At 46.3% G+C, this 22,678-nt stretch overlaps 1 protein-coding gene across 1 annotated transcript; it reads left to right on the top strand.

Moving 5' to 3' along the window:
- DPCD (deleted in primary ciliary dyskinesia homolog (mouse)) lies at positions 10-22,466 on the top strand. The gene is made up of 6 exons (XM_005698340.3): positions 10-116; positions 8,413-8,493; positions 14,193-14,317; positions 14,622-14,755; positions 21,506-21,608; positions 22,152-22,466. The coding sequence occupies exons 1-6, from the start codon at positions 53-55 to the stop codon at positions 22,254-22,256; spliced, it is 612 nt and encodes a 203-aa protein (XP_005698397.2). The 5' UTR covers positions 10-52; the 3' UTR covers positions 22,257-22,466.

Genomic DNA, 22,678 nt, shown 5'->3' with positions numbered 1-22,678 from the left:
GGCGGAATGGTTGCCATGGCAGTGGCCAGGCACGCGGCTCGTTGGAGGGAAGATGGCGGTGACCGGCTGGCTGGAGAGTCTGCGGGCGGCAGAGAAGACGGCGCTGCTGCAAGACGGTAACTCTAGGCCCCCCTCCTTCCCCCGAGAGCACCTTGTTCTTTTCCACCAGGGTCCAGCCCTCTGCGCTGGCGCCCCCGGGACGGGCCCAGCCCGGAGGGTAAGGCTGGAAGGTCCCAGCCTCCTGCCAGGGCAAGTTCTGCATTTGCAGATGAAGAAACTGAGGCTCATATAGATAAGGCGACTGGAACACCCTTCTCTGAACACCCCTAGTTTCCTCCACACTACCTCGCCCCTTTCTGCGTTCTGTTACTAATAAATAATCCTTTTCATGTTCATTATGTCATTTGCTTCTCACCGCAGTCCCGAGAGGCTGTTTTCCACTCTGTTTTACAGAAGAGGAAACTGAAATCCAAGATTTTAGGTCGGCTGCAGCTCCCTCAGTCAGTCAGTGGTAAAAGTGGACCCTGACCTGGGATCCCGTGAACCCCAGTCTGGAGATCTATTGCTGAAAGCTGCCTGGTGTCATAGAGACGCAGGACACCTTCGCTGTAGTTAAGACTTTGCCTTTAATTTGGCGTGGGCTCCCCAGTTGGCCTCTTACATTTGAACCTCACTTTCCTCATCTGTAAAATGCTGTGAACTGATTATCTCTGTTGTCCTTTGCACTTGTAATGTTATGTTTGTAAGTGAACTTCTAAATGTTCCTTGAGTCTTTAAAGGAGACAAAGCAACGCCTCCCGCCCCACTCCACCCCCTCCCACTTCCCCCATTCCTGATGGTCCTGGAAGAGGTAGACACAGGGGTATGGAATTCTGACTTTCTTCCACCCTAGGATTGGCCAGTGCTTGACGGTCCCTTCCTGGACCCACTTGGCAGCCAGAATGAATTCGGTCTGAATTCATTGTAGCTTTAAGGAAATTGGCAGGGACTGAAATCCACAGGTAGAGGCCAGTCAAGAAAGCTTGGAAAGTGAAATCAGCTGATCATTTGCTCATTTATTCAGGCAGCATTTAGGGATGTTTTTACTATGTGTCAGGTTGTGTGCTAGAGCAGATAGAAAAAGACATGTCTCAGGAGTTCCCATAGTGGTCAGGAAAAAAAAAGGTAAATAAATGAGAGTGTATGTGTTAAGTAGAAGTTGGACTTTTCTATAGAATGCCATGAGAGCACAGAGGTGAAAATGGTTCTCTCAGGAAGATCTGACAGAACAGGTGATGTTCATGGGCCCTAAAGGATAAATAGGTGTTCGCTAAGTGGAGAAGAGGGGATAGTTATTCCACCAAGAGTAACTCACATGTGAAAACGCAGAAGTGTGCAAGTGTGTGGATGATTTTTAGGGGCATAACAAAACATTTAGTGAGGCTGAAGCCTTGACCCAGTCAGTTGTAATATCTACCTACACTCTGTCAGGTCCTGGGTGCTAGGATGCAAGAGTGAATAAAAGGTCCCTTTTCTCAAGGAGTGTTAAGGGGAAATGGTAGAACATGAAAAGAAATTGCAGAGAAGTTGGAGTTGTGATAGAGCTCCTTTGCCAAACTAAAGATTTTGAACATTATCTCATAGGACGGTGGGATTTGTTTTTATTGTAAGAAGTACATAACATATAGTTACCATCTCAGCCTTTTTTAAGTGTAGTTTTGTGGCATTAAGTATATTCACATGGTTGTGGCCCCATTGCCACTATCCGTCTCCAAAACATTCATCTTCAGCTGAAACTCCATACCCATTAACTACTGACGCCTCAGCTGAGACTCTTACCCATTGAACACTACTCCTCAGTCTCCTTATCTTCGGCCCCTGGCAATCACCATTCTACTTTCTATCTTCACGAGTTTGGTTACAGCACGGACCTCATAGAAGTGGAGTATACAACATTCATTGTTCTGTGACTGGCTTATTTCACTTAGCATAATGTCTTCAAAGTTCATCCATGTTGTTGCATGTGGAAATGAGGAAATGTCATTTGTTGCATGAGGAAATTTTGATTTCCTCCCTTTTTTAAAGCTGAATAACATTCTTCCATTGTATGTATGAATATACCACATTTTGTTTATCGACTGGTGGGTCAGTGGACACTTGAGTTGCTTCCACTTGTTAAAAAATTAATTTTATTAATTTTTAGTGGAGTGTAGTTGCTTAACAACGTTGGATTTGTGTCTGCTGTACAGCAGAGTGAAATCAGCTATACATACATTCCCTCGCTTTTGGATTTCCTTCCCATTTAGGTCACCACAGAGCATTCTGTAGAGTTTCCTGTGCATACAGTAGGTTTTCATTAGTTATCTATTTTCGCATAGTATCTGTAATATATACATATGTCAAATCTAACCTCCCAACTCCTCCCCAGTCCCCCCTTGACATCCATACATTTATTCTCTATGTCTGTGTCTCTACTTCTGCTTTGCAAAAGCGTGTGTGTGTGCTCAGTTGCTCAGTCATGTCCAACTCTTTGCAACCCCATGGACTATAGCCCACCAAGCTCTTCTGTCCGTGGAATTTTTCAGGCCAGAATGCTGGAGTGGGTTGCCATTTTCTCCTCCCAGGGATCTTCCAAACCCAAGGATTGAACTGGTGTCTTCTGTGTTAGCAGGCGGAGTCTTTACCACTGATTCGCATGGGAAGCCCTGCTTTGCAAATAAGATCATCTATACCATTTTTTGATATTTCACATATATGCATTAAATACATGTTTCCTCTTTCTAACTCCACTCTGTATGACAGTCTCTAGCTCCATCCAGGTCTCTGTGAATGACCCAGTTGTGTTCCTTTTTGTGGTTAATATTCCAGTGTATAGATGTACCACAGCTGTTCTTTTTTTTAAAAACTTTTGAAACGATTTATTTTGGACTGTGCTGGGTCTTTGCTGCTGCACGTGGGATTTCTCTATTGATAGTTACAACCGTCGCGGGCTGCTCTCTAGTTATGGTGCATAGGCTTCTCGTTGCCATAGATTCTGTTGTGGAGCAAGGCTTTAGCGCCCTCAGGCTTCATTAGCTGTGGCACCTGAGCTTAGCTGCTTTGTGACAATGTGGAATCTTCCCAGATCAGGGATCAAACTTGTGTCCCCTGCATCGGCAGGCAGATTCTTAACCACTGGACCACCAGTGACGCCCCTCTGCCACATCTTGATCCCTTCCTCTGCTGATGGACATCTAGGTTGCGTCCATGTCCTGGCTATTGTAAACAGTGCTGAGATGAACATTGGAGTACATGTGTCTTTTTGAATTAGTTTTTTCCAGGTATGTGCCCAGTAATGGGATTCCTGGGTCATATGGTAGTTCTGTTTTTAGTTTTTTAAGGAACCTCCATACTGTTCTCCTTAGTAACTGTATCAGTTTACATTCCCACCAACAGTGCATGAGGGTTCCCTCCTCTCTACCCCCTCTCCAGCCTTTATTGTTTGATGATGGCCATTATGAATGGTGTGAGGTGGTACCTTATTGTAGCTTTGACTTGCGTTTCTCTCATAGTGATGTTGAGTATCTTTGTTGGCCATCTATGTGCCTTCTTTGGATAAATGTCTATTCAGGGCTTCCATCCATCTTTTGATTGGGTTGTTTTTTTGCTATTGAGCTGCATGAGTTGCTTATATATTTTGGAGGTTAATCGTTTGTCAAACACTTCGTTTCCAAATGTTAATATTTTTGCCCATTCTGAGGGTTGTCTTTTCATCTTGTTTATGGTTTCCTTTTCTGTGAAAAAGCTTTTAAGTTTAATTAGGTCTTTTTATTTATTTATTTATTTCTGTTTTTGTTTTTGTTCTTATTTATTTTTGTTTTTATTCTTATTACTCAAGGAAGTGGGTTACTTCCACTTTTTTTTTAAACCGTAAATAGCTACTGCCGTGAACATGTGTGCAAGTATCTATTCTAGTTCCTGCCTTTCACTTCCTTTAGTCGTAGGACAGTGTTCAAACAAATATTTCATCAACCAGGATTTTGGTAAGTTTTTTTGTTAGTGATATCACAAAACAACATTGTTTGTTTTTTCTCTCCCTAATCAAAACTTTAAAAAGAAAACAACAAACCCTAATGTGTGAATATGCCTTGTTAGACCACTCCTAATCAAAACTTTAAAAAGAAAACAACAAACCCTAATGTGTGAATATGCCTTGTTAGACCACTCCTGGAGATCTGCCCTCCTGATGTGTCTGTGAGTGGGCAGAGGATGTGGCTATCTGCCCACCAAGAATCACTTCTCTTGATAATGAGAACCCAGTACACTTTTCCATAGATCATTATTTTTCCTGTTGAAAATTGTTGATTTATTCAATGATTGCTATTCCTGGTAATCCCATTTTATATTCACATACATGAGTGCATTTAGAACTGACTGAGCTATGAGGGAAGCCCTAAATATGTATTAGAATAAAGAATAGATGAATATTATGATCTTGGGTAAGCGAGGATATTCTAAGCACAACTTCTGGATAATAACCACAAGTGAAGTGAAGTCGCTCAGTCGTGTCCAACTCTTTGCCACCCCATGGACTGTAGCCTACCAGGCTCCTTCCTCCATGGGATTCTCCAGGCCAAGGGTACTGGAGTGGGTTGCCATTTCCTTCTCCAGGGGATCTTCCTGACCCAGGGATCGAACCCACGTCTCCTGCATTCCAGGCAGATGCCTTAACCTCTGGGCCACCAGGGAAAGCTAATAACCACAAAGGAAAAAAATAATTGACTATATAAAAAGTAAACATTTGTTTGAGAAAATCTGCTTTAAACAAAAAGGCAATTAAAACTGAGAATATTTGCAACACGTGTGACATGTGCTTACTATATACAAAGCTCAATAAGATTAGTAAGAAAAAGATGAATACTGAAATAAAATAGGCTAAGGCCTGAACATGTAATTCACTAGAAATATGAGCAGTAAACCCTTAGAACACTGTTCATCCTTATAACCTTAAAGCCTCATACAGATACCCTAGTATGGTTATTAGAGCCTCGACTTTGGCCTCAAGTGAGTTTAAGCCCAGGCTATCATTTCCTAGCTTTATGACCTTGAACCAGTTACATGATCTTTAAGCCTCAATTTTCTTTATTTGTGAAAGACAAGTACTGGAGGCACATAGGATTATTGTGAGGATTAAATGCAATAAAATATGGAAAGCGCCTGGCCCATAGTAAGCACCGAGTCCTGCTACACCGACGACCAGACTCCAGGGAAGGAGAGGGTCAGGCCAGACACTCTCAGCTACTCACACGCAGCACCTTGCACCCGCCTCCTGACAGCACAGCCTCTGCCAGCTCTGTGAGCCAAGCAAATGATTAAGGGTGGTGTAACCAAGAGGCCTATGGAGAGGCCCTGCAAATTTGGGGGTGAGTGTCCCCAGAGTACAAATTCGAAATGACTCGAAGAACAAGGTCCCGGGGAGTGAATGGACAGCAAAAGGCTTGGTGGACTGGATGCAGTTGCAAGTTTTGGCCAGTGGCTCCTTCAGCTGATTAAGGGCCTTGGGGCTCTATTCATCAGGAATACGCTGGGTACCTGTCTGCTGGGCATTGGTACTGACTCACTAAGGAGCCTGCCTGTCTGTTTACCTATCTGTAAAAATGGGAAATTATCCAGCCACTTTTAAGAATATGCTTAGGGTTATACTACTGAGATGAAAGAGTTGGTCTCGGAGATGCCCTTGAATTCTTTCCTTTTTTTTTCTTTGAACATATGTTACTTTTGTTTTGGTATGAAATTGTTTTAACATTTGTTTTCTTTTAAATTTTTATTGGAGTGTAGTTGCTTTACACTGTTGTATTAGTTTCTGCCGTACAGTGAAATGAATCAGCTGTCTATATACATGTATCTCCACTGTTCTGGATTCCCTTCCCATTTAGGTCACCACAAAGCACTGAGGAGAGTTCTCTGTGCTATACAATAGATTCTCATTAGTTATCTATTTTATACATAGTATCAATAGTTTATATATGTCAATTCCAATCTCCTAGGTCATCTCATCCCCACTTCCCCTTGGTATCCATATGTTTGTTCTCTATGTCTATGTCTCTATTTCTGCTTTGTAAATAAGACTGTCTATATCAATTTTTTCAGATTCCACATATATGTTAATATGTGGTATTTATTTTTTCTTAATTCTGATTTCACTCTGTATGACATACTCTAGATCTGTCTCAGTTCAGTTTAGTCGCTCAGTTGTGTCCGACTCTTTGCGACCCCACGAATCGCAGCACGCCAGGCCTCCCTGTCCATCACCAACTCCTGGAGTTCACTCAGACTCAGGTCCATTGAGTCAGTGATGCCATCCAGCCATCTCATCCTCTGTCATCCCCTTCTCCTGCCCCCAATCCCTCCCAGCATCAGAGTCTTTTCCAATGAGTCAACTCTTCGCATGAGGTGGCCAAAGTACTGGAGTTTCAGCTTTGGCATCATTCCTTCCAAAGAAATGCCAGGGCTGATCTCCTTCAGAATGCACTGGTTGGATCTCCTTGCAGTCCAAGGGACTCTCAAGAGTCTTCTCCAGCACCACAGTTTAAAAGCATCAATTCTTTGGCGCTCAGCCTTCTTCACAGTCCAACTCTCACATCCATGCATGACCACAGGAAAAACCATAGCCTTGACTAGACGGACCTTAGTCGGCAAAGTAATATCTCTGCTTTTGAATATGCTATCTAGATTGGTCATAACTTTTCTTCCAAGGAGTAAGTGTCTTTTAATTTCATGGCTGCAGTCACCATCTGCAGTGATTTTGGAGCCCAAAAGAATAAAGTCTGACACTGTTTCCACTGTTTCCTCATCTATTTCCCATGAAGTGATGGGACCAGATGCCATGATCTTCGTTTTCTGAATGTTGAGCTTTAAGCCAACTTTTTCACTCTGCTCTTTCACTTTCATCAAGAGGCTTTTTAAGTTCCTCTTCACTTTCTACCATAAGGGTGGTGTCATCTGCATATCTGAGATTATTGATATTTCTCCCGGCAATCTTGATTCCAGCTTGTGCTTCTTCCAGCCCAGCGTTTCTCATGATGTACTCTGCATAGAAGTTAAATAAGCAGGGTGACAATATACAGCCTTGACGTACACCTTTTCCTATTTGGAACCAGTCTGTTGTTCCATGTCCAGTTCTAACTGTTGCTTCCTGACCTGCATACAGATTTCTCAAGAGGCAGGTCAGGTGGTCTGGTATTCCCATCTCTCTCAGAATTTTCCAGTTTATTGTGATCCACACAGTCAAAGGCTTTGGCACAGTCAATAAAGCGGAAATAGATGTTCTTCTGTCTAGGCCACTACAAATGGCCCAGTTTCATTCCTTTTTCTGATTAGTATTTCACTGTATTTATGTACCACATCTTCTTTATCCATTTCTTCTCTTCTTTCAATGAAAGATGAAGTGATGTTCTTTTATTCTTTCAATCAATATTTAGCTGAGCTGTTAAAATATGCCAAGTACTATGCTTAGCGTTTGGGAAACCATAGATAGAGGGGATAAAATCCCTCTTATCTTAGTAAAGAGACAGGCACTAATCATCCAGAATTCACACAGACAGATGTAAGAGCATAACCAAGGTAACCGCCATAGGGAAGATGCGCAGGCACTAATGTCATGTGCTGTGTGACAGGAATGGCATGGAGATGTGCAGAAGGCGGCAGAGTGAGGGGCACAGCTGGAGGGAGCTGCTGGTTGGGAAACCCAGTTCAGTAGTCTGAGCACATAGGCCTGGCTTTAGGAACTGGGGAGAGAAACATAAATACGACATCATTCTTGAAACAGATACTTTTAAAAGTATCATACTATGTGATAAACGCTCCACTGTGGATATGAATAAAGCTCCAAGAAGGCATAAAGAAATAAGTGATGAATTTTGCCAGGTGGCTAGGAGTGATAGTGTTAGAAGACTTCCCAGTAGAAGTGACATTTCAGTTGGATTTTGAAGGGCAAGGAGGAGTTCAATATTGGGAAGAGTGGCTCAGACAGTAAAGAATCTGCCTGCAGTGCTGGAGACCCAGGTTCAATCCCTGGTTCAGGAAGATCCCCTGGAGAAGGAAATGTCTACCCACTCCAGTATTCTTGCCTAGAGAATTCAAGGACAGAAGAGCCTGGCAGGCTATAGTCCATGGGATCACAAAGAATCAGACATGACTAAGCAACTGACACTTTTTTAGAGCTATTGCTTGTAGAATAATCAGCAGAACAAGGACATGTTCAGGGAAAGCAAATGAGTCCCAGGACATGTCTTAAAGTAATGGTGGATAACAGTTGTCAAGGAGTTCGTGGGAGGCTCTGGGAAGATTTTTAATATGCCCATGGCTGTAGTGTTTCCCAGGCAGATCTCTGGATCTAAAGGCCCACGGCAAGAGGAAACCCAGGGGTAAGACCCTCTTTTGCTTTGTGCCCAGGGAGAAGAAAGGTGCATTATTTGTTCCCAGATGGGAAGGAAATGGCCGAAGAATATGATGAGAAGACAAATGAACTACTTGGTAAGTGACAGGGGCCCCCAGGGGCCCTTAGAAACACTTGGGGTGACCTGAGCACAGGTAGACAGGCGTAGCTGAGGCTTCAAGAAGCTCAGCAAGTACATGTGGGAGCTCGGCCAGACTGAGGCCCTTGAGGCAGAATTGTTCCTGAGAATAACCCGAGGTCAGGGCTGGACACCAGAGATGCAGTGGGTGTCCACTTGACCAGTGAACCTCACTCCACCCCCAGGCGAATGAGAGTTAACTCTTCTAAGGTGTGATTGGGGGTGTAGAGAAACCATTGGGAAAATCTTCACAGAGAAGGTAGAATTGGAAGTAAGCCTTGTGGGCTAAGTGAAGGCAGCTTTCCCTGCACTTTTTTGGCTCAATTTTTGTTTTGTTTTCTGAAACCACATCAGGAACGAGCAAGAATCAGAGGCAGCAGCTTCTGACCTTGCCTCAGAGGCAGCGCTGTTAAATATGCCCCTCGCCTTGGAGAATGTCTGTGTCAAAGGGAGGAGGAGGGAGAAGTGGTGATTTTGTGGCATCATCGCTTTCGTTCCTGCAGCCCTTCCTTTTCCTCTAAGAAATAAGCTCATGAATAGAGGCTCCAGCTCAGATTTCTGGAAATTATTTGATTTGCTCATTCTCTGTTCTCAGGTATGCATATCAGCATTAACTGACTTCCCGAAGCTAGGTGGCTGGTTCTTTGACCCAGAGCCTGAGGCTGTCAGCAGTGGGAGTTGGTCTCTTTATTAAGTTTCACCTGAAATGCTAAGACCAATGATGGAATCATGGGCTGGGTTATTTTCTTGTCATTATTCTTGACTTTAATTTCTTCCTGGGCCTGATGGACAGGTAGTACTGTTGAGGGAATTTCTTTTTCCCTTTTTCTGACAGCTCATAAATGTCTAGAACCGACAACATGGATCACATGGGTTTGCATCTCTTCGTCTCCAGTCTTAAAACGTGTGTCCTGCGCATGTTCAGCCGCAAAGTGAAGTGTTGATCCTTCCTTATTATGAGCTGCTTGGGTTCCAGTCCCAATTGGTTTAGTATGGTGCTATTAAAAAATCTTGATGTATTTAGCATATGACACTGATTTGGTGGAAACCAATACAGTAGTAATATCCTCACAATACATTGTAATTTATAGCACTCCCAGGGGGTGACAGCCTTGGAATGCCTAACAGGGCATGAGCTTATGAAAGCAGAGGTCACGTGAGCTGACCAGCACCATCACCAGGCCAGGGACTAGCCACAGCTCCTCTCTCTGAGCCCCCAGTGGCACTCTCTTCTCCACACAGAGTGAATAATAAAGCTATTGCTGCTGTGGCTATAAAAACAAACAAGTAAAACCCAAGGCCTCTTAGTTGTGCTTGGACAAAACTTGAAATGAAGAACAAGCCCAAGTTACTTCATTGGTAACATCCCACGTGAACCTGTCACTTTCCCTCGTGGCAGGTCAAGAAAGACGGTGGCCTCCTAACTCCTTTTTCTTGGAAGCAGAACTGGAGGTTCATAGGAGAACGTTGTTTGAGTAAGTCTACCTAAGGAGAGTAATGCTGTAACTTTTATTGGGCGTCATGCTAAGTGCTTTACACCAGCCATCTTCGTTACAGCCCAGTGTGTTATGTAGGTACTGCTGTATTCATTTTACAATCAGGAAAACTGCAGGTTTCAAGAGGTTAAGCACCTTGCTCAGAATCACACAGCTGGTTAGTTACAGGGCTTGGGTTTAAGCCTAGGTCTGTGTGATGAAGAGCCCATGCTTTTAATCCACAACAGCACACTGTTGGGAGTTGAGAATATTTCATTCTGTTTTGTTTTTTTAACTAAATTTTGTTCTCCTCAGAATGGCCCAAGTAAAGACTGGTGGGAGCAGGACAGAGATTGGGCAGTGGGGAACACTCCGCTCAAACCACTGGGCCCTTTGAACAGCTGACCCTTTTCTTTTTCATCTCCAACCACCCACCCCTCGCCTGCCAGCTTGCAAAATACTGTTTGTTTTTAATTTTTAAGTATAAATAATCCCAGGGCCTGAACTGACTTTCACTTGTGAATTTGTTGAAGCAAAATATGGACAGGGTTTTTGTGGCTGTAAATGGGAATGGTTTCCATTTTTTATTTTTTTCCAGCTAATTATACAAATTGGATAATTGGTCAAACTGGTTTTCTGTCTGAAAAACCCAGAAAGTAATTTATAGAGAGAATTACCAATAGTACATCTGTCTGGGTCAGACCCCTTCCAGTTGGTGTTAATAACCATAGTAGTGTCATATTTTTTTCCTGCCCGCTCAATGCTATTCATTCCCACCCCCCACAATGAATGCTGTATGTGTATTCATAGAGAAAAAAAAACTGAAGGGCCCCATAACAATGATCGGAACATCAAACCAGCCCTAGAAGAACACAGCATGTCCAGGGGGGCCGAGGCTGAAGGGCAGGCCATCCCCCAGCGATTACATTCGGATTACCGGCTTAATCTGCTGTGGTATTTGACCGCCAGCCTAACCACCCCAGGCTGCATTTGGAGGATATTGAGCACTTTCATCCCCAAGCACTTCACCGTCTTTATAAATGACCCACTCGATTCCCTTCAGCCTCCTCAGGGATGGGACGTGGCAGCTGTTTAATAGCCACATAGCAATGTTGCAGTGTTTTAGGGCAGAAAAGAAGAATCCTGCATCCAGTTTAAGCTGCAGGGAGTATTTAGGAAAGGGGAATGTAATTATCCACATTGGAAGTGGGCCAGGGCTGGGAGCTCTGGGGAAGGAGGCCTTTAGGACCTCTACTTTCCAGCCCACCTGAAAGACGGGGCCTCCTTTCAGCAGTCAGGGACATCAGCCTGCTTCCTGCTGACTTAGGAAAAAGGCCCCAGGCGCCGCCTTCTTCATATACTCCCCATCAGACCCTTTACAGGGTCATTGAAAGTCTCCTTTCCAAGGACTGGCCCTGGCTCAGCCAGGAAGATATGACAGCGTCCCGGGGAGCTGCCCTGCACACACCAGTTTGGGTTTAACATATAATCAAATCAGAGTGACAGCAGGTGGAAACAGGCTTCTGCTGCCGCAGGAGCTGTCCTTGAGTTCAGGAACAAAGACAGGACGAGAGAGACAGGACGAAGCGTGTATTTGCCTGTGTGCATCCACGCCCACAGCCGTGGGGGAAATAACAAGGACTTCACCAAAAATCATGTATTGGCTCTTATCTCATGGGGGAATGAGTACAGAGACCTTCTTCACATTCTAGCAAAGAATTTAACCCAAGGTGTTAAAAACGGTGAAACAGCCAAGGGTCCAAGTTTCTGTGACCTGAGTGGCTTTTAAGGCCAGCAGTAAGGAAACCAGTAGCTAACTTTCCATCTCCTTAGGGTCCTTTTGGGGAACATGTCTGTTCCAAACCCAATTATTCCATAGATAAAAGAGTAGATCAGAATTGCCTTTCCTGGCCACACTGGCACTGTGCTTCAGGACATGTGATTTAACAAGGCCCATGATCACTGGACACCTCACTTGTCCAGCCTCAAATAATCAAGTGTTTTTCAGAAATTAAATTTTCAAATAATTGAAGCTTTTCTTTTAAATGCTAAAATTTTAAAAAGAAATAGTTTTTAAAAAAAAAAAAAAAAAAACTAAAAATATCATATATGCTATTGAATGTGTTTGAGGAGGACATTGCAACCCACTCCAGTATTCTTGCCTGTAGAATCCCCATGGATAGAGGAGCCTGGCTGGCTACCAGGTTGCAAAGAGTTGGACACGTCTGAAGAGACCTAGCACAGCACAGATAAATATTTATAGAATACAAGTTAGCCATTTACTAATGATTTAGATTCTGGTCTTGGAGTTAGGAGACGTGAATTTTACCTCTGGATTTTGCAAGTGAGTGTCTCTTTCTGAGCCTTGGTAATTCTTTATACTCTTCCTTGGAGGGTGGTAGCAGGGGTTGAAGGAGAGCAGGCAGGGAAGAATGCTGTTGCTCATTTGAAAGATAGAAGCATTGGACTAGATGCTTTCTAAAAGAACCTCCACCTTTAAGCTCTGTTTTGACTGTTCTTACATCAGGATCCCATCAGGGTCTAAGGATGCTTGTTTGCCCTCACACCAAATGGTCCCACATGCTTTTTAGTTCTGACTCTGTACTCAGTGTGAGCTATCTCATCATGCTGTTGTCAGTATGCCTGGGAAAAAATTAATTTCCTGCCTTATTCTACACATAGCATTTTATACATGTCCAAGTAAGAATCTGGGAGTGATCTTTTCTACAGTAACGTGAGATACATGGGTCTGTCACAGTAAGTCGCGCTTAGAGGCGTTTGTCATTTCTGAATTTGTAAGAAGGCTGCAACCCAGAAGACTGGCTTCCTAGTTAAGCAAGGTATTACGAGAATAGATTTGGATGTACTTCTAGTCACAGTCCAGTCACTTAAGAGAGAAGTATTTGTGAGGAAAAAAAAAAAAGTTGCCTATAAAGCATATTTCCAAGTTTTACTCTTCCTTATTAATTTTCATTATAAACTTGGAAATGTGTTTCTAGGGAGAGTTTCTGGCCCTGAGACGTAATAAAATCACATTGCAGAATTCAGCAGACCTTATAAAAGCACATATTCAAGGGAAAATCCTCATTTTACAGCATACTTTTGTGTTCAGCTTGTGTGCCTTACTTAGAGCAGGGAGGGTGTTTGGGGTTTGGCACAGCTACTCAGAAGAAACCCATCCTGAGAATCGCACTCACCCCTCGGCCCAGAAAAGGAGCAACCGCCACAGGACACCGGGTGCTTTCTGAGTTGTTCAGCTCCTCATGGCAGCTCCAGAAAGGCTGCTGGCCACCTGGGAGACCCCCATTGCCTCAGGGACGGAAGGAGCCGAGCGGTCGCGCTTGGGAAAGCCCCTTGTGGCCACGGGCGTGCTGACAGCAGTCGGCTGTGACGACAGCAGTCGGCTGTGACAGGGCTGGGTGGGGTCCCTGAGCATCCCAGTGGGGCTCTCGGTGTCTGCTGCACTAGACTTTTCACTTAAAATTTCCATAAAAGTGTGGGCCTTACCGGAAAAAAACATTCTTATGCAAACATCTGGGCTGTAAAATAGAAATGATTATTTGCATTATAAAAGGATGACTCCACTCTGTAAGAAATTTATGTTAGATCTTTTATAAATAATACATTTAAAATGTGGTGTGTGCCTAGAATTTCCTGTAAATACAACTGTGGGGATGTTATTTTAAGCCAGGTACACCTGAAATGAGTAAACTTCTCAATTTGGACTTTCTGAGTCATGAGACAAATCTGCTTATCAGCTTTCACACTCTTAATTCATTCTTCCTTTGCCTGTTTTTAGAAGGAAGAATGCACATCAACTCAGGCTTCTTGGGATCCATATTTTCCCTGTTACTAGTAGCCACCCCTTTCCCAACCTTCACATCATCCCTGTACTTGAAGTCATACCTGGGGGTTTCTGAACTCCACTTGGCACCTTTCATAGCTTTGTTTTAATTCTTTCTGTCTGGGCACCCCGATCTGTTCTTTACAAATTGTCTAATATTGAAATGCTCTCCTGAGATTTCAGGGGTTGTGAGGTCCCTGCTCAGATGGATAAAGTTAGTGTGAAGGGTTGTCACTCCCACTTTTATCCATCACAGGATAAAAGTGATGTCAGTGATTCAGCAGAAGAGAGCAGAACACCTTTCCTCCCCGTAATCCCACTGCTTCCTTCTCTCCTCAGTGAGGAAGTGGCGTATGAAGAGTGCCCTGGGAGCCTTGGGCCAGTGGCAGATTGAGGTGGGAGAGCCAGCGTTCCCAGGAGCGGGGAGCCTGGGGCCTGAACTCATCACGGAAAGCAATGCCAATGTATGTCTGTCTGTCAGGTGCCTTGGGGAGGCTGGGGGAGTGGGCTAGCAGCCCACCATGTCTTGTTCACCTCCTCATCTCCGGTGTGCCCACCTGGACACGTTCCCTTGAATGGATACCCAAAGGGTTCTGGCTTAGTCATCCCAGAGCAGGGGCTCTAGGCTTCATAGGTCACAGCAGTGGAAGCCTCAGACGAGAGCTGAGGTGCTCCCGTTGTGTCCCCGGGTAGAGCTTTGTGGGAGGGAAGCCATCCCTTCCTACCCCTCTCCAAGAATAGTCCTTGAATTGGATTTGCCTTCTGCAGCCCATATTCATGCGCAAAGACACCAAGATGAGTTTCCAGTGGCGAATTCGAAACCTGCCGTACCCTAAGGACGTTTACAACGTCTGTGTGGACCAGAAGGAGCGCTGTGTTGTCGTCAGAACAACCAACAAAAAGTAAGTGGCGTGGTAGGCACCTGCCTACTTGGGTATGAGCAAGGTAGGGGTGGGGTTTGACCTAGGGTTAGGACTCAGACGGTTCCCCACCCCAGAGGATAGAGCAGCCTCCTCTTCCAGCTCTGAGAGAGGCAGAAGGGCTTTACTACAGCCCTAGAGTAAGTACTAAAAGCTGAAGGGCTTTCTCTCTTCAGCCCGTGAATACTGTAATCAGAACCAGCTTGAATATTGTACTCAGCTCCATCAGGGCAGGGAAATTTGAACAATGAGTGTCTGGTCCAGTACTTGGCGTATGCTGGAGCTCAGTAAACATTTGTTGGATGAATGAGGGGATGAGGAAATCACCCAGCCACTGACTTGCGATCTTAGGTGGTTCTGCTGTAAGGTTACTATGCCTTGACCTCTGGCTGGCTCCAGTCCATGATGAGCTTGGGGCTGGCAGGGAGCCAGAGCCTGGAAGGCACACCTGTCTGAGGTGGCAGTTACAGAGGTGTTTGGGAGCAGCAAACTTGATCCAACCCCCTAGGCGGGTGTCCCTCGAGGGACAGGGAGTGGGTGCTTCTTGGAAGTCTCTTGCATGATGTTTCAAAGAGGGTGCTCATGGCCCTTTTCCTCCTCTTCTCATGGTCTGCTAGGGGCAGGCAAACTTTGAGGTTGAGGGGACAGAAGGTAACCAAGGTGGAGATCTGATCCTGGCGGGGCTGCTTCTGGGCTGATTATCTTGGAAATGCACTGATCTTGTTTGGGTTTCTGGAGCTCTGACTGACCACAGAAGAGAAAAGCCCAGTAATGACTTGGTTGTGAACTGAGTCAGAGGGACTGCAGTGTAGGACCAACTCCCATGAAATAGATTTAGGGCATTGAGATGGGAGGTTTTATGAGTTAATAGTCCACAGACTGTGAAGTTACCCAGCATGTCTCATGGGGTGCTCAGCTTAGGCCAGAGATGCCCCCTCTGGTTTACCTGGAGTAAGGAGGACGCAGTATTTGTCCATCCTCTCAGGCAGTGTGGTGCCAGCCTCCCCTCCCGTCTCTCTCAGGCCCATGATGCCACAGGGAAGCAGTATGGCTCCCAGGCTCCCCTAGTGCAGCCCTGGGTTCACCCTCCTCTCTGACCCCCATACCCTATCACTTTGGCAGGGTTAAGGGGTGGGGAAGGGGTGGAGATGAATGAATTAATTTCAGGATTATTGCTGTACATGCAGCCAGCAGCCCCTAAAGTGAGCCTTGTCTATAAAGTCATAATAATAAGGGTTTGCGTTTGTAAAGCACTTTATAGCCCTCAGATAAAAGGCAGTTTATTCCCGTTATTGTTCTCATCATTAACAGGAGTCAGTGCCTAAAGTAGAATTTAGCAATTTCAGACAACAGAGAAATTGCCTTTAGGAAAACAAACTCCATGCTTCAGCAAGCATTCCCTGGCGTCAGAGGCCCTGGGTCCAAACTAGGAACAAAAGTGCTTCTGATAGCACTTGAATCTGCAGCCCAGCAGTTTGTGGAGCTGGCTGCTGCCTCCCTTTTGTCCCCCAGAGGTCACTGTCGAATATAGATATCAAGCAAAAATGTGATTACCAAGGAACAAGAGAAGAGAGGCTAGCTAGCTCACCAGAAAATTCATCTGCAGGCCGGTCCTCTGGGTCCCATCTCCTGCACATATCCAACCATAGGTGGCACTGTTGGCCAGGCGCTCCACTCCAGCGCCCCGGGCAAGGGGAGATGTTGCTGAACTGCTTGGGGAAGCCAGGTGGGATGGGAGTAGTGCCTCCAGAGGGAGCAGGACCAGGATCGGATTCCCATAGAGGGGAGAAGAGTATGTGAGTGCTCACTTCAGGGCCTGCACTGAGATCTCCGTCAGTGCAGCCCAGCCTGGAGCAGCACAGCCTCGGGACCCTCTGCTGGGAGGAAGGCAGGGGAGGCTGTTAAGCCCTCAACCGGCTCCTCCTGAGCCTAGTGGCACGTTCATTTTCTGCTTGTAGTAGTAACATGTCCTGTACCTTTACTTCCTCTAAATATACACAACTCAATGGCTATTCCTTTGAGCAGAGTTTAACTTTTTCAAGATACTGTAAAAATTTATTTTCTGATCATCACACCATCCAGTGGTGGACAGGGTATGTATTTTTATTCTTGTGCTGTATATGAACGATTCCGTAAGAATATCCATAAAGTCAGCATGATGCACTTGACTTACTGGAGGGGATGGTGACGGTTTTAATGCCCAGGCCTCTGCAGTTTCCACCACACTGTGGCTTTTCTGATTTGATGTCCTTCACCTGAAGGTTCCATGTCTGCCCTGATTCTAATATTCTGGAATATGGTTATCAATAAAAGCCAGAGTCCCTGAAAAACTGGGTTTGCCACTTTTCTTGATGGAATTGATTCCAGTGAATTATGTCCTTGGCCTCAGGTAATAGCAAGAGATGAACCAGGGAAGGAAGAAGGTGCTTTTCTAGGATCTGATTGTGGCATCATCTGTTCCCAATAAGAATGCTTGTAGAGAGAGAAGGTTCTGAGCCTCAGCCTTAGAAGCTGGCAGCTCTAAGTGGAATGAGCTGGGCGTGGAGTAGGAGGATGTCAGCTTGAATCTGGCCTCTGCCACGTATTAATCATAGCATTTTTGGGGCAAGGTTTCCTCATCTATCACAGAATACTCATGCGTACATCATAGATTGTTTGGGGAATTAGAAAATTGTATATTGTACTCAGCCCTGTGGCCGGCCTGAGGAAATTGGAGGCCAATTCCAGTTTCTTTGGAAATTGGAGCCTGAAGAGAGTTTGGCTGATTTGACATTGGTAATACTAACTCTTTGGGAGTGTTAATAGGCATCTCTAGAAAAAAGAATTCTCTGGTCAAATAAGGTTAGGAAACTGAATTAAATGGGTTTCTCCTTGGTAGGACTTCTGAGAGCCTTAAATATGTCAATGTGCATTATAGGCAGTGGTGACCAGTTTGTCCAGAGTGTTGATGTTTAAGCAAGAAGGGAAGACACGCCCACTCTAAGGGACAGACTGACTACAGGCTTCCCTCGACCACTCTGGCCAAGCCTGTGTGCAGGTGTGCAGAGCACCCACAGGAGGTCTGTGGGGCCCAGCCCACGTGACTCCACGCCGTTCTGCTTCTACTTTCAGCTTCCTTCAGAGCCCCTCTCTCTAGGCCTGGTCTCTTGCGCCCTTTCTCAGCTCACTGCAAGGGAGAACAGGTTGGGAAGGGACTGGGAATGGGAAAGGGAATATAGCAGAGACAGAGAGTGATGCAGTGCAGTAGGTCATCTCTGAAACAGAGTGAAGGAGCTGTCTTTTTGCACAGGTTGGAGAGAGGTACCAGGTTAGCCTGTTCTGTTCCCAGTGACTTAAAAGTTCATCTGAGGCAGCTATTTTATTTGAGAAAGGAATCTGGAGGAAGAAACAGGCCCAGGTGTTAAGTGGCCTGCCCAGAGTCACAGGGCGGGGCCAGGAGTCTTCCTGAGAGCCCTTACTTCCACATACATCTTTGCACTTTTCCATTCAGAAAGGCAGGCCACTCCATGTTAGAGGGAGTGCTCAGGAGACCTACCTGGTGGTTGAATCCTGGGGGAGACCACCCCCCATCTCTGCCCCATCCTTGGAACCTAGACGGTCTGATCCTTTGAGGTGAGAATGGAGAGCTATAGAGGAGTCAGGAGGTTGAGGGGATTCTCACTGTAACAAGGGCATCTCCCTTCATCAGTTTCATGACGTGGACAAGATACGTGACCTGCCTATGCCTGTCTCCTCTTCTGTAAAAGAGGATGGCAGAAGCAGTCAACCCGAGAGCATTGTTCTGAGGAGTCAGTGCACGTTGAACAGTGCCTGGCACAGATTTAGAATTCATAAATGTCACCTCTCACGTGTGGCTGAGACCGAGGATAGTGAAGGCAGGTGGGAATGGGGGTTGTTGCACATCAGCTAAAAGCCCAGGGACTACCCCACTATAAAGGCTTAGCGTTCAGCAGAAACACAAGATTTCAGGCAGCGATATGGCCTTGCTTCTTCTTCATCCTTAAAGCCCCAGTTCACAGCTCTGGGACACAGTTGATGCCTAAGAAATGTTTGCTGCCTGCCTAGGGCTGCCAGAGGCTGGGCGTTTGGACTTTCCTGGAAGCCCAGTGGGTACCTCTCTAGTCCAGGCGCTGGTGAGGTGAACCATGGTATTCTCAAGGCAAATCCCAAGGCAGGGATGGAGATAAGGGGGTGTGAGCTGTTTCTTGAGGAGAGAAAGTAGATGCCTCCTGCTCCCTTGAAGGCTGCCCATCAGGAGCACAGCCAGGTAGGCATTAAGGACGTACCACATTCTGCACAGCGAGGCCTTACACAGGCCCACTGAGTTCAGCTGAGCCGTGTGTGCCAGGCTGTGTCTCTCCCGCTTCTGCTGCTTGTGTATATTTGCAGGGAAGATGTTAACACTTCCTAACAAGCCTTTGTGTTCATCTAATCTCCGCTGTTTAACCTTTGACTCCCTCCCTATTATCAGTGTCTGCCACCTTTGCTGGCCAGACCAAGGGCCCCAGGAAGAGCCCTCAGCCTGGGCTGGCTAGGAGGAGGATGAGGCCGACATTCCATCCCGGTCTGCAGGCAGATGGATCGCCTTTCCCTGGGGCAGAGCTTTGGAAAATAAAGCAAACTTGTGGTGCCATTAGGATCCCCCAACCCCCACTCCTTTTGAACTGTCAGCCTTTAAGTAAACATTCTTTTCCTGCCATGGGTCCCAGCACCTTGGCGGGAGTGAGGAACCTGGGAGGAGAGGGGGCCCTGAGAGTCTTCACTGAACAAGGGATTTCAGCAGGGAGAACAGGGCAGAAATGCTGCCTTGATGTCAACTCTGAGTCCCCAGGGCATCAGGGCTTTGGAGTGGACTGGGGGGAGCTGCCATAAGGACCAGGCCCCTCTGAAGTATTAAAAGCCCAGCCCTCTCCAGGCCCTCACTTGTGTTTGTACCTGTCTGCAGTGTTCTCTGCCCAGGCCACAGCCTTGTGGCAGCACTGATGCCATGCCCAGTTGACAGGTCTGGCAGCCACCAGCCAGAGCCTAGGTCACACTTCCACCAAGGAAAATGCCAGACGGGCCTGTTGCTAGAGATGAGGAGGCCATTCTTTGTGCTCCAATATAATAAGACCAGGATTGGGGAACTTTAATCTGATCCTACTAACTGGCTGTGAAACCAGGCAAGATAATTCACCTCTCTGAGCCCAAGTTTCCTCTTTGGTAAAGGAGGTTAAATTTCCTGCAAAGTCCAGTTACAGACATTGTGGGTTGGATGTTGCTATCTGGGTGGTTGTTTTTGTTTAATTTTGGGTGCACCGCTCCACATGTGGGATCTTAGTTCCTTGACCAGGGATCAAACCTGCACCCCTGTATTGGAGGCACGAAGTCTTAACCACTAAACTGCCAGTTAAGTCCCAGGGTTTCCCTTCCGCCCCAACTAAAGGGATCATTCATGGCAGATAGATGGGGAAACAGTGGTTGACTTTATTTTGGGGGGCTCCGAAATCACTGCAGATGGTGATTGCAACCATGAAATTAAAAGACACTTACTCACTGGCAGGAAAGTTATGACCAACCTACACAGCATATTAAAAAGTAGAGACATTACTTTGTCAACAAAGGTCCATCTAGTCAAGGCTATGGTTTTTCCAGTGGTCATGTATGGATGTGAAAGTTGGACTGTGAAGAAAGCTGAGCACCGAAGAATTGATGCTTTTGAACTGTGGTGTTGGAGAAGACTCTTGAGAGTCCCTTGGACTGCAAGGAGATCCAACCAGTCCATCCTAAAGGAGATCAGTCCTGGGTGTTCATTGGAAGGACTGATGTTGAAACTGAAACTCCAATACTTTGGCTACCTGATGTGAAGAGCTGACTCATTGGAAAAGGCCCTGATGCTGGGAAAGATTGAGGGCAGGAGAAGGGGACGACAGAGGATGAGATGGCTGGATGGCATCACCGACTCAATGGACATGGGTTTGGCTGGACTGCGGGAGTTGGTGATGGACAGGGAGGCCTGGCATGCTGCGGTTCATGGGGTGGCAAAGAGTTAGACACGACTGAGTGACTGTACTGAACTGAATTGAAAAGGATCATTAATCTCTGGACTGGCACCTGCAGATGAGGGGGACCAAGTGTGATATGTGAAAATGGAGTGGGGTCTTATGGTCAGCAAAGTAGGCCAGAGCCCCAGAGATCTGGCTTCTGTGATGAGTCACATGGCTTTTTCTTTTAGGGAGATTTCTCCTTGTGGATTAACTTCCCTCTCTGGCCTCTAAGTGGAGTCAGTCTAACCCCTAAAAGAGAGAGAGGTAGCAGAGGGCCTCAGTAAAGTGCCATGTAAGTGCCAACTATCAGTCCTCAGCTCTGGAAGACAGCCTTAGATGTCCTTATTCTGTTCCTTGTTTGTAGACATATGTTTTCTTGGGGTGCTGAGGAGGTAGGGCTTGCCTGACCCAGTTGTATTTCCCAAGAGGCTTCTTCCACTTGCCTCTGGGATTGTTAAACTTGAAATATGAGTCACTGTAACCCCTGGTCTAATCAAGGAATTATGACTGGACAGGAGGCCTTTCATTCTCTTCTTTCCAGGGTCACTAAGCTCTAAAATACTGGCCTTCTAACTGGCTTCCCTTCTTCCTCTTTGGCTGGGAGGTGGGGAGGACTGTATAGAGGCTTGGCATTAAAGGGCCTGATGCCCATCTGTGGGGGTCCCCATGTTGGGTGTTCTCACACGGCCTCTTGGTGTCCCCACAGGTACTACAAGAAGTTCTCCATTCCTGACCTAGAAAGATACCAGCTACCTCTGGATGAATCCTCACTGAGCTTTGCTCACGCCAACTCCACTCTCATTATCTCTGTAAGATTCGTTCAGACTTCTTGGCCACTGTGTCAGGGAAAGGCTCCTTCTTTTGCCCACGTCCCATCTTACTCAGTTTCAGCCCCAACAACTCCTGGGGTATGCTTGCTAGGGAACAGGCCTCTCCAACAGAATGGGATGAGCGGGTGAGGGCTCAGCAGACTGATTTTAAAATCACAGCTGGAACTGGATAGAGGGTGATGGGGAGGGGTGAGATCCACAGAACTAGGGCTCTAAAAGGTCCAAAAGCCTACCTCTACCCCCACGTGACCTTAAGCAAGTCATTCAACCTTGTAGGCCTCAATTCCCTCGTCTTTGAATAAAGGGGAGCAGAAGGAGGATTTCCCTGGTGGGCCAGTGGTTAAGACTTTGCCTTCCAATGTAGGGGGCATGGATTCAATCCCTGGTTGGGGAACTAAGATCCCACATGCCTTGTGGTTTGGCCAGAAAGGGGACAGGGGGGCCCTGAGTCTGTTGGGTGGAGGCTATGTGTTGAAAGGGGTGATATGATTGATTCATGTCTTCTCCTTGCTCCATCCTCAGTACCAGAAGCCAAAGGAGGTCCTGGTAGCTGAGTCAGAGCTGCAGAAGGAACTGAAGAAGGTAAAGACAGCCCACAGCAGTGACGGGGACTGCAAGACTCAGTAGCTGCCGCCTGACCCTGACTTCTGACACTGGGTGGGTGAGGCTTTTCCTGTAGGCCTGTGAGACTTCGGGCTTGGGCCTTTCTGGCACAGGGGCAGCCTCTGTTCTCCCAGGAGCTGTCTAGGCTTTGTAAGAACTGGGCCTCAGGGCATTCCTAGCCCCTAGGCCGTGGTCTTCCCTCCTGAGTAAAGTAATTCTGAGTCAGTGTGTGTGTACTATCCCCTGGTCCTCCTCTGGTGCTTCTGCCCCTAGGGAGGGGGCTGGTGAGGACGTTTCCTTCTTTGCTAGCCTCTGGACCTTCGATGTAGAACCTTCCACATAAAGGTATGGGTCTTAGATGGAGAGGAGGATCAGGGAAGCCTGACGCCAGCAGGGCAGGGCCCCAACCTGTTTGCAGCCCAGGATATTACGACACTGGGTGTAAA

Source organism: Capra hircus, chromosome 26, assembly GCF_001704415.2.
Source record: "Capra hircus breed San Clemente chromosome 26, ASM170441v1, whole genome shotgun sequence".
In the NCBI taxonomy this organism is placed as follows: domain Eukaryota; kingdom Metazoa; phylum Chordata; class Mammalia; order Artiodactyla; family Bovidae; genus Capra; species Capra hircus.
This window is presented reverse-complemented; position numbering and strand designations above follow the sequence as displayed.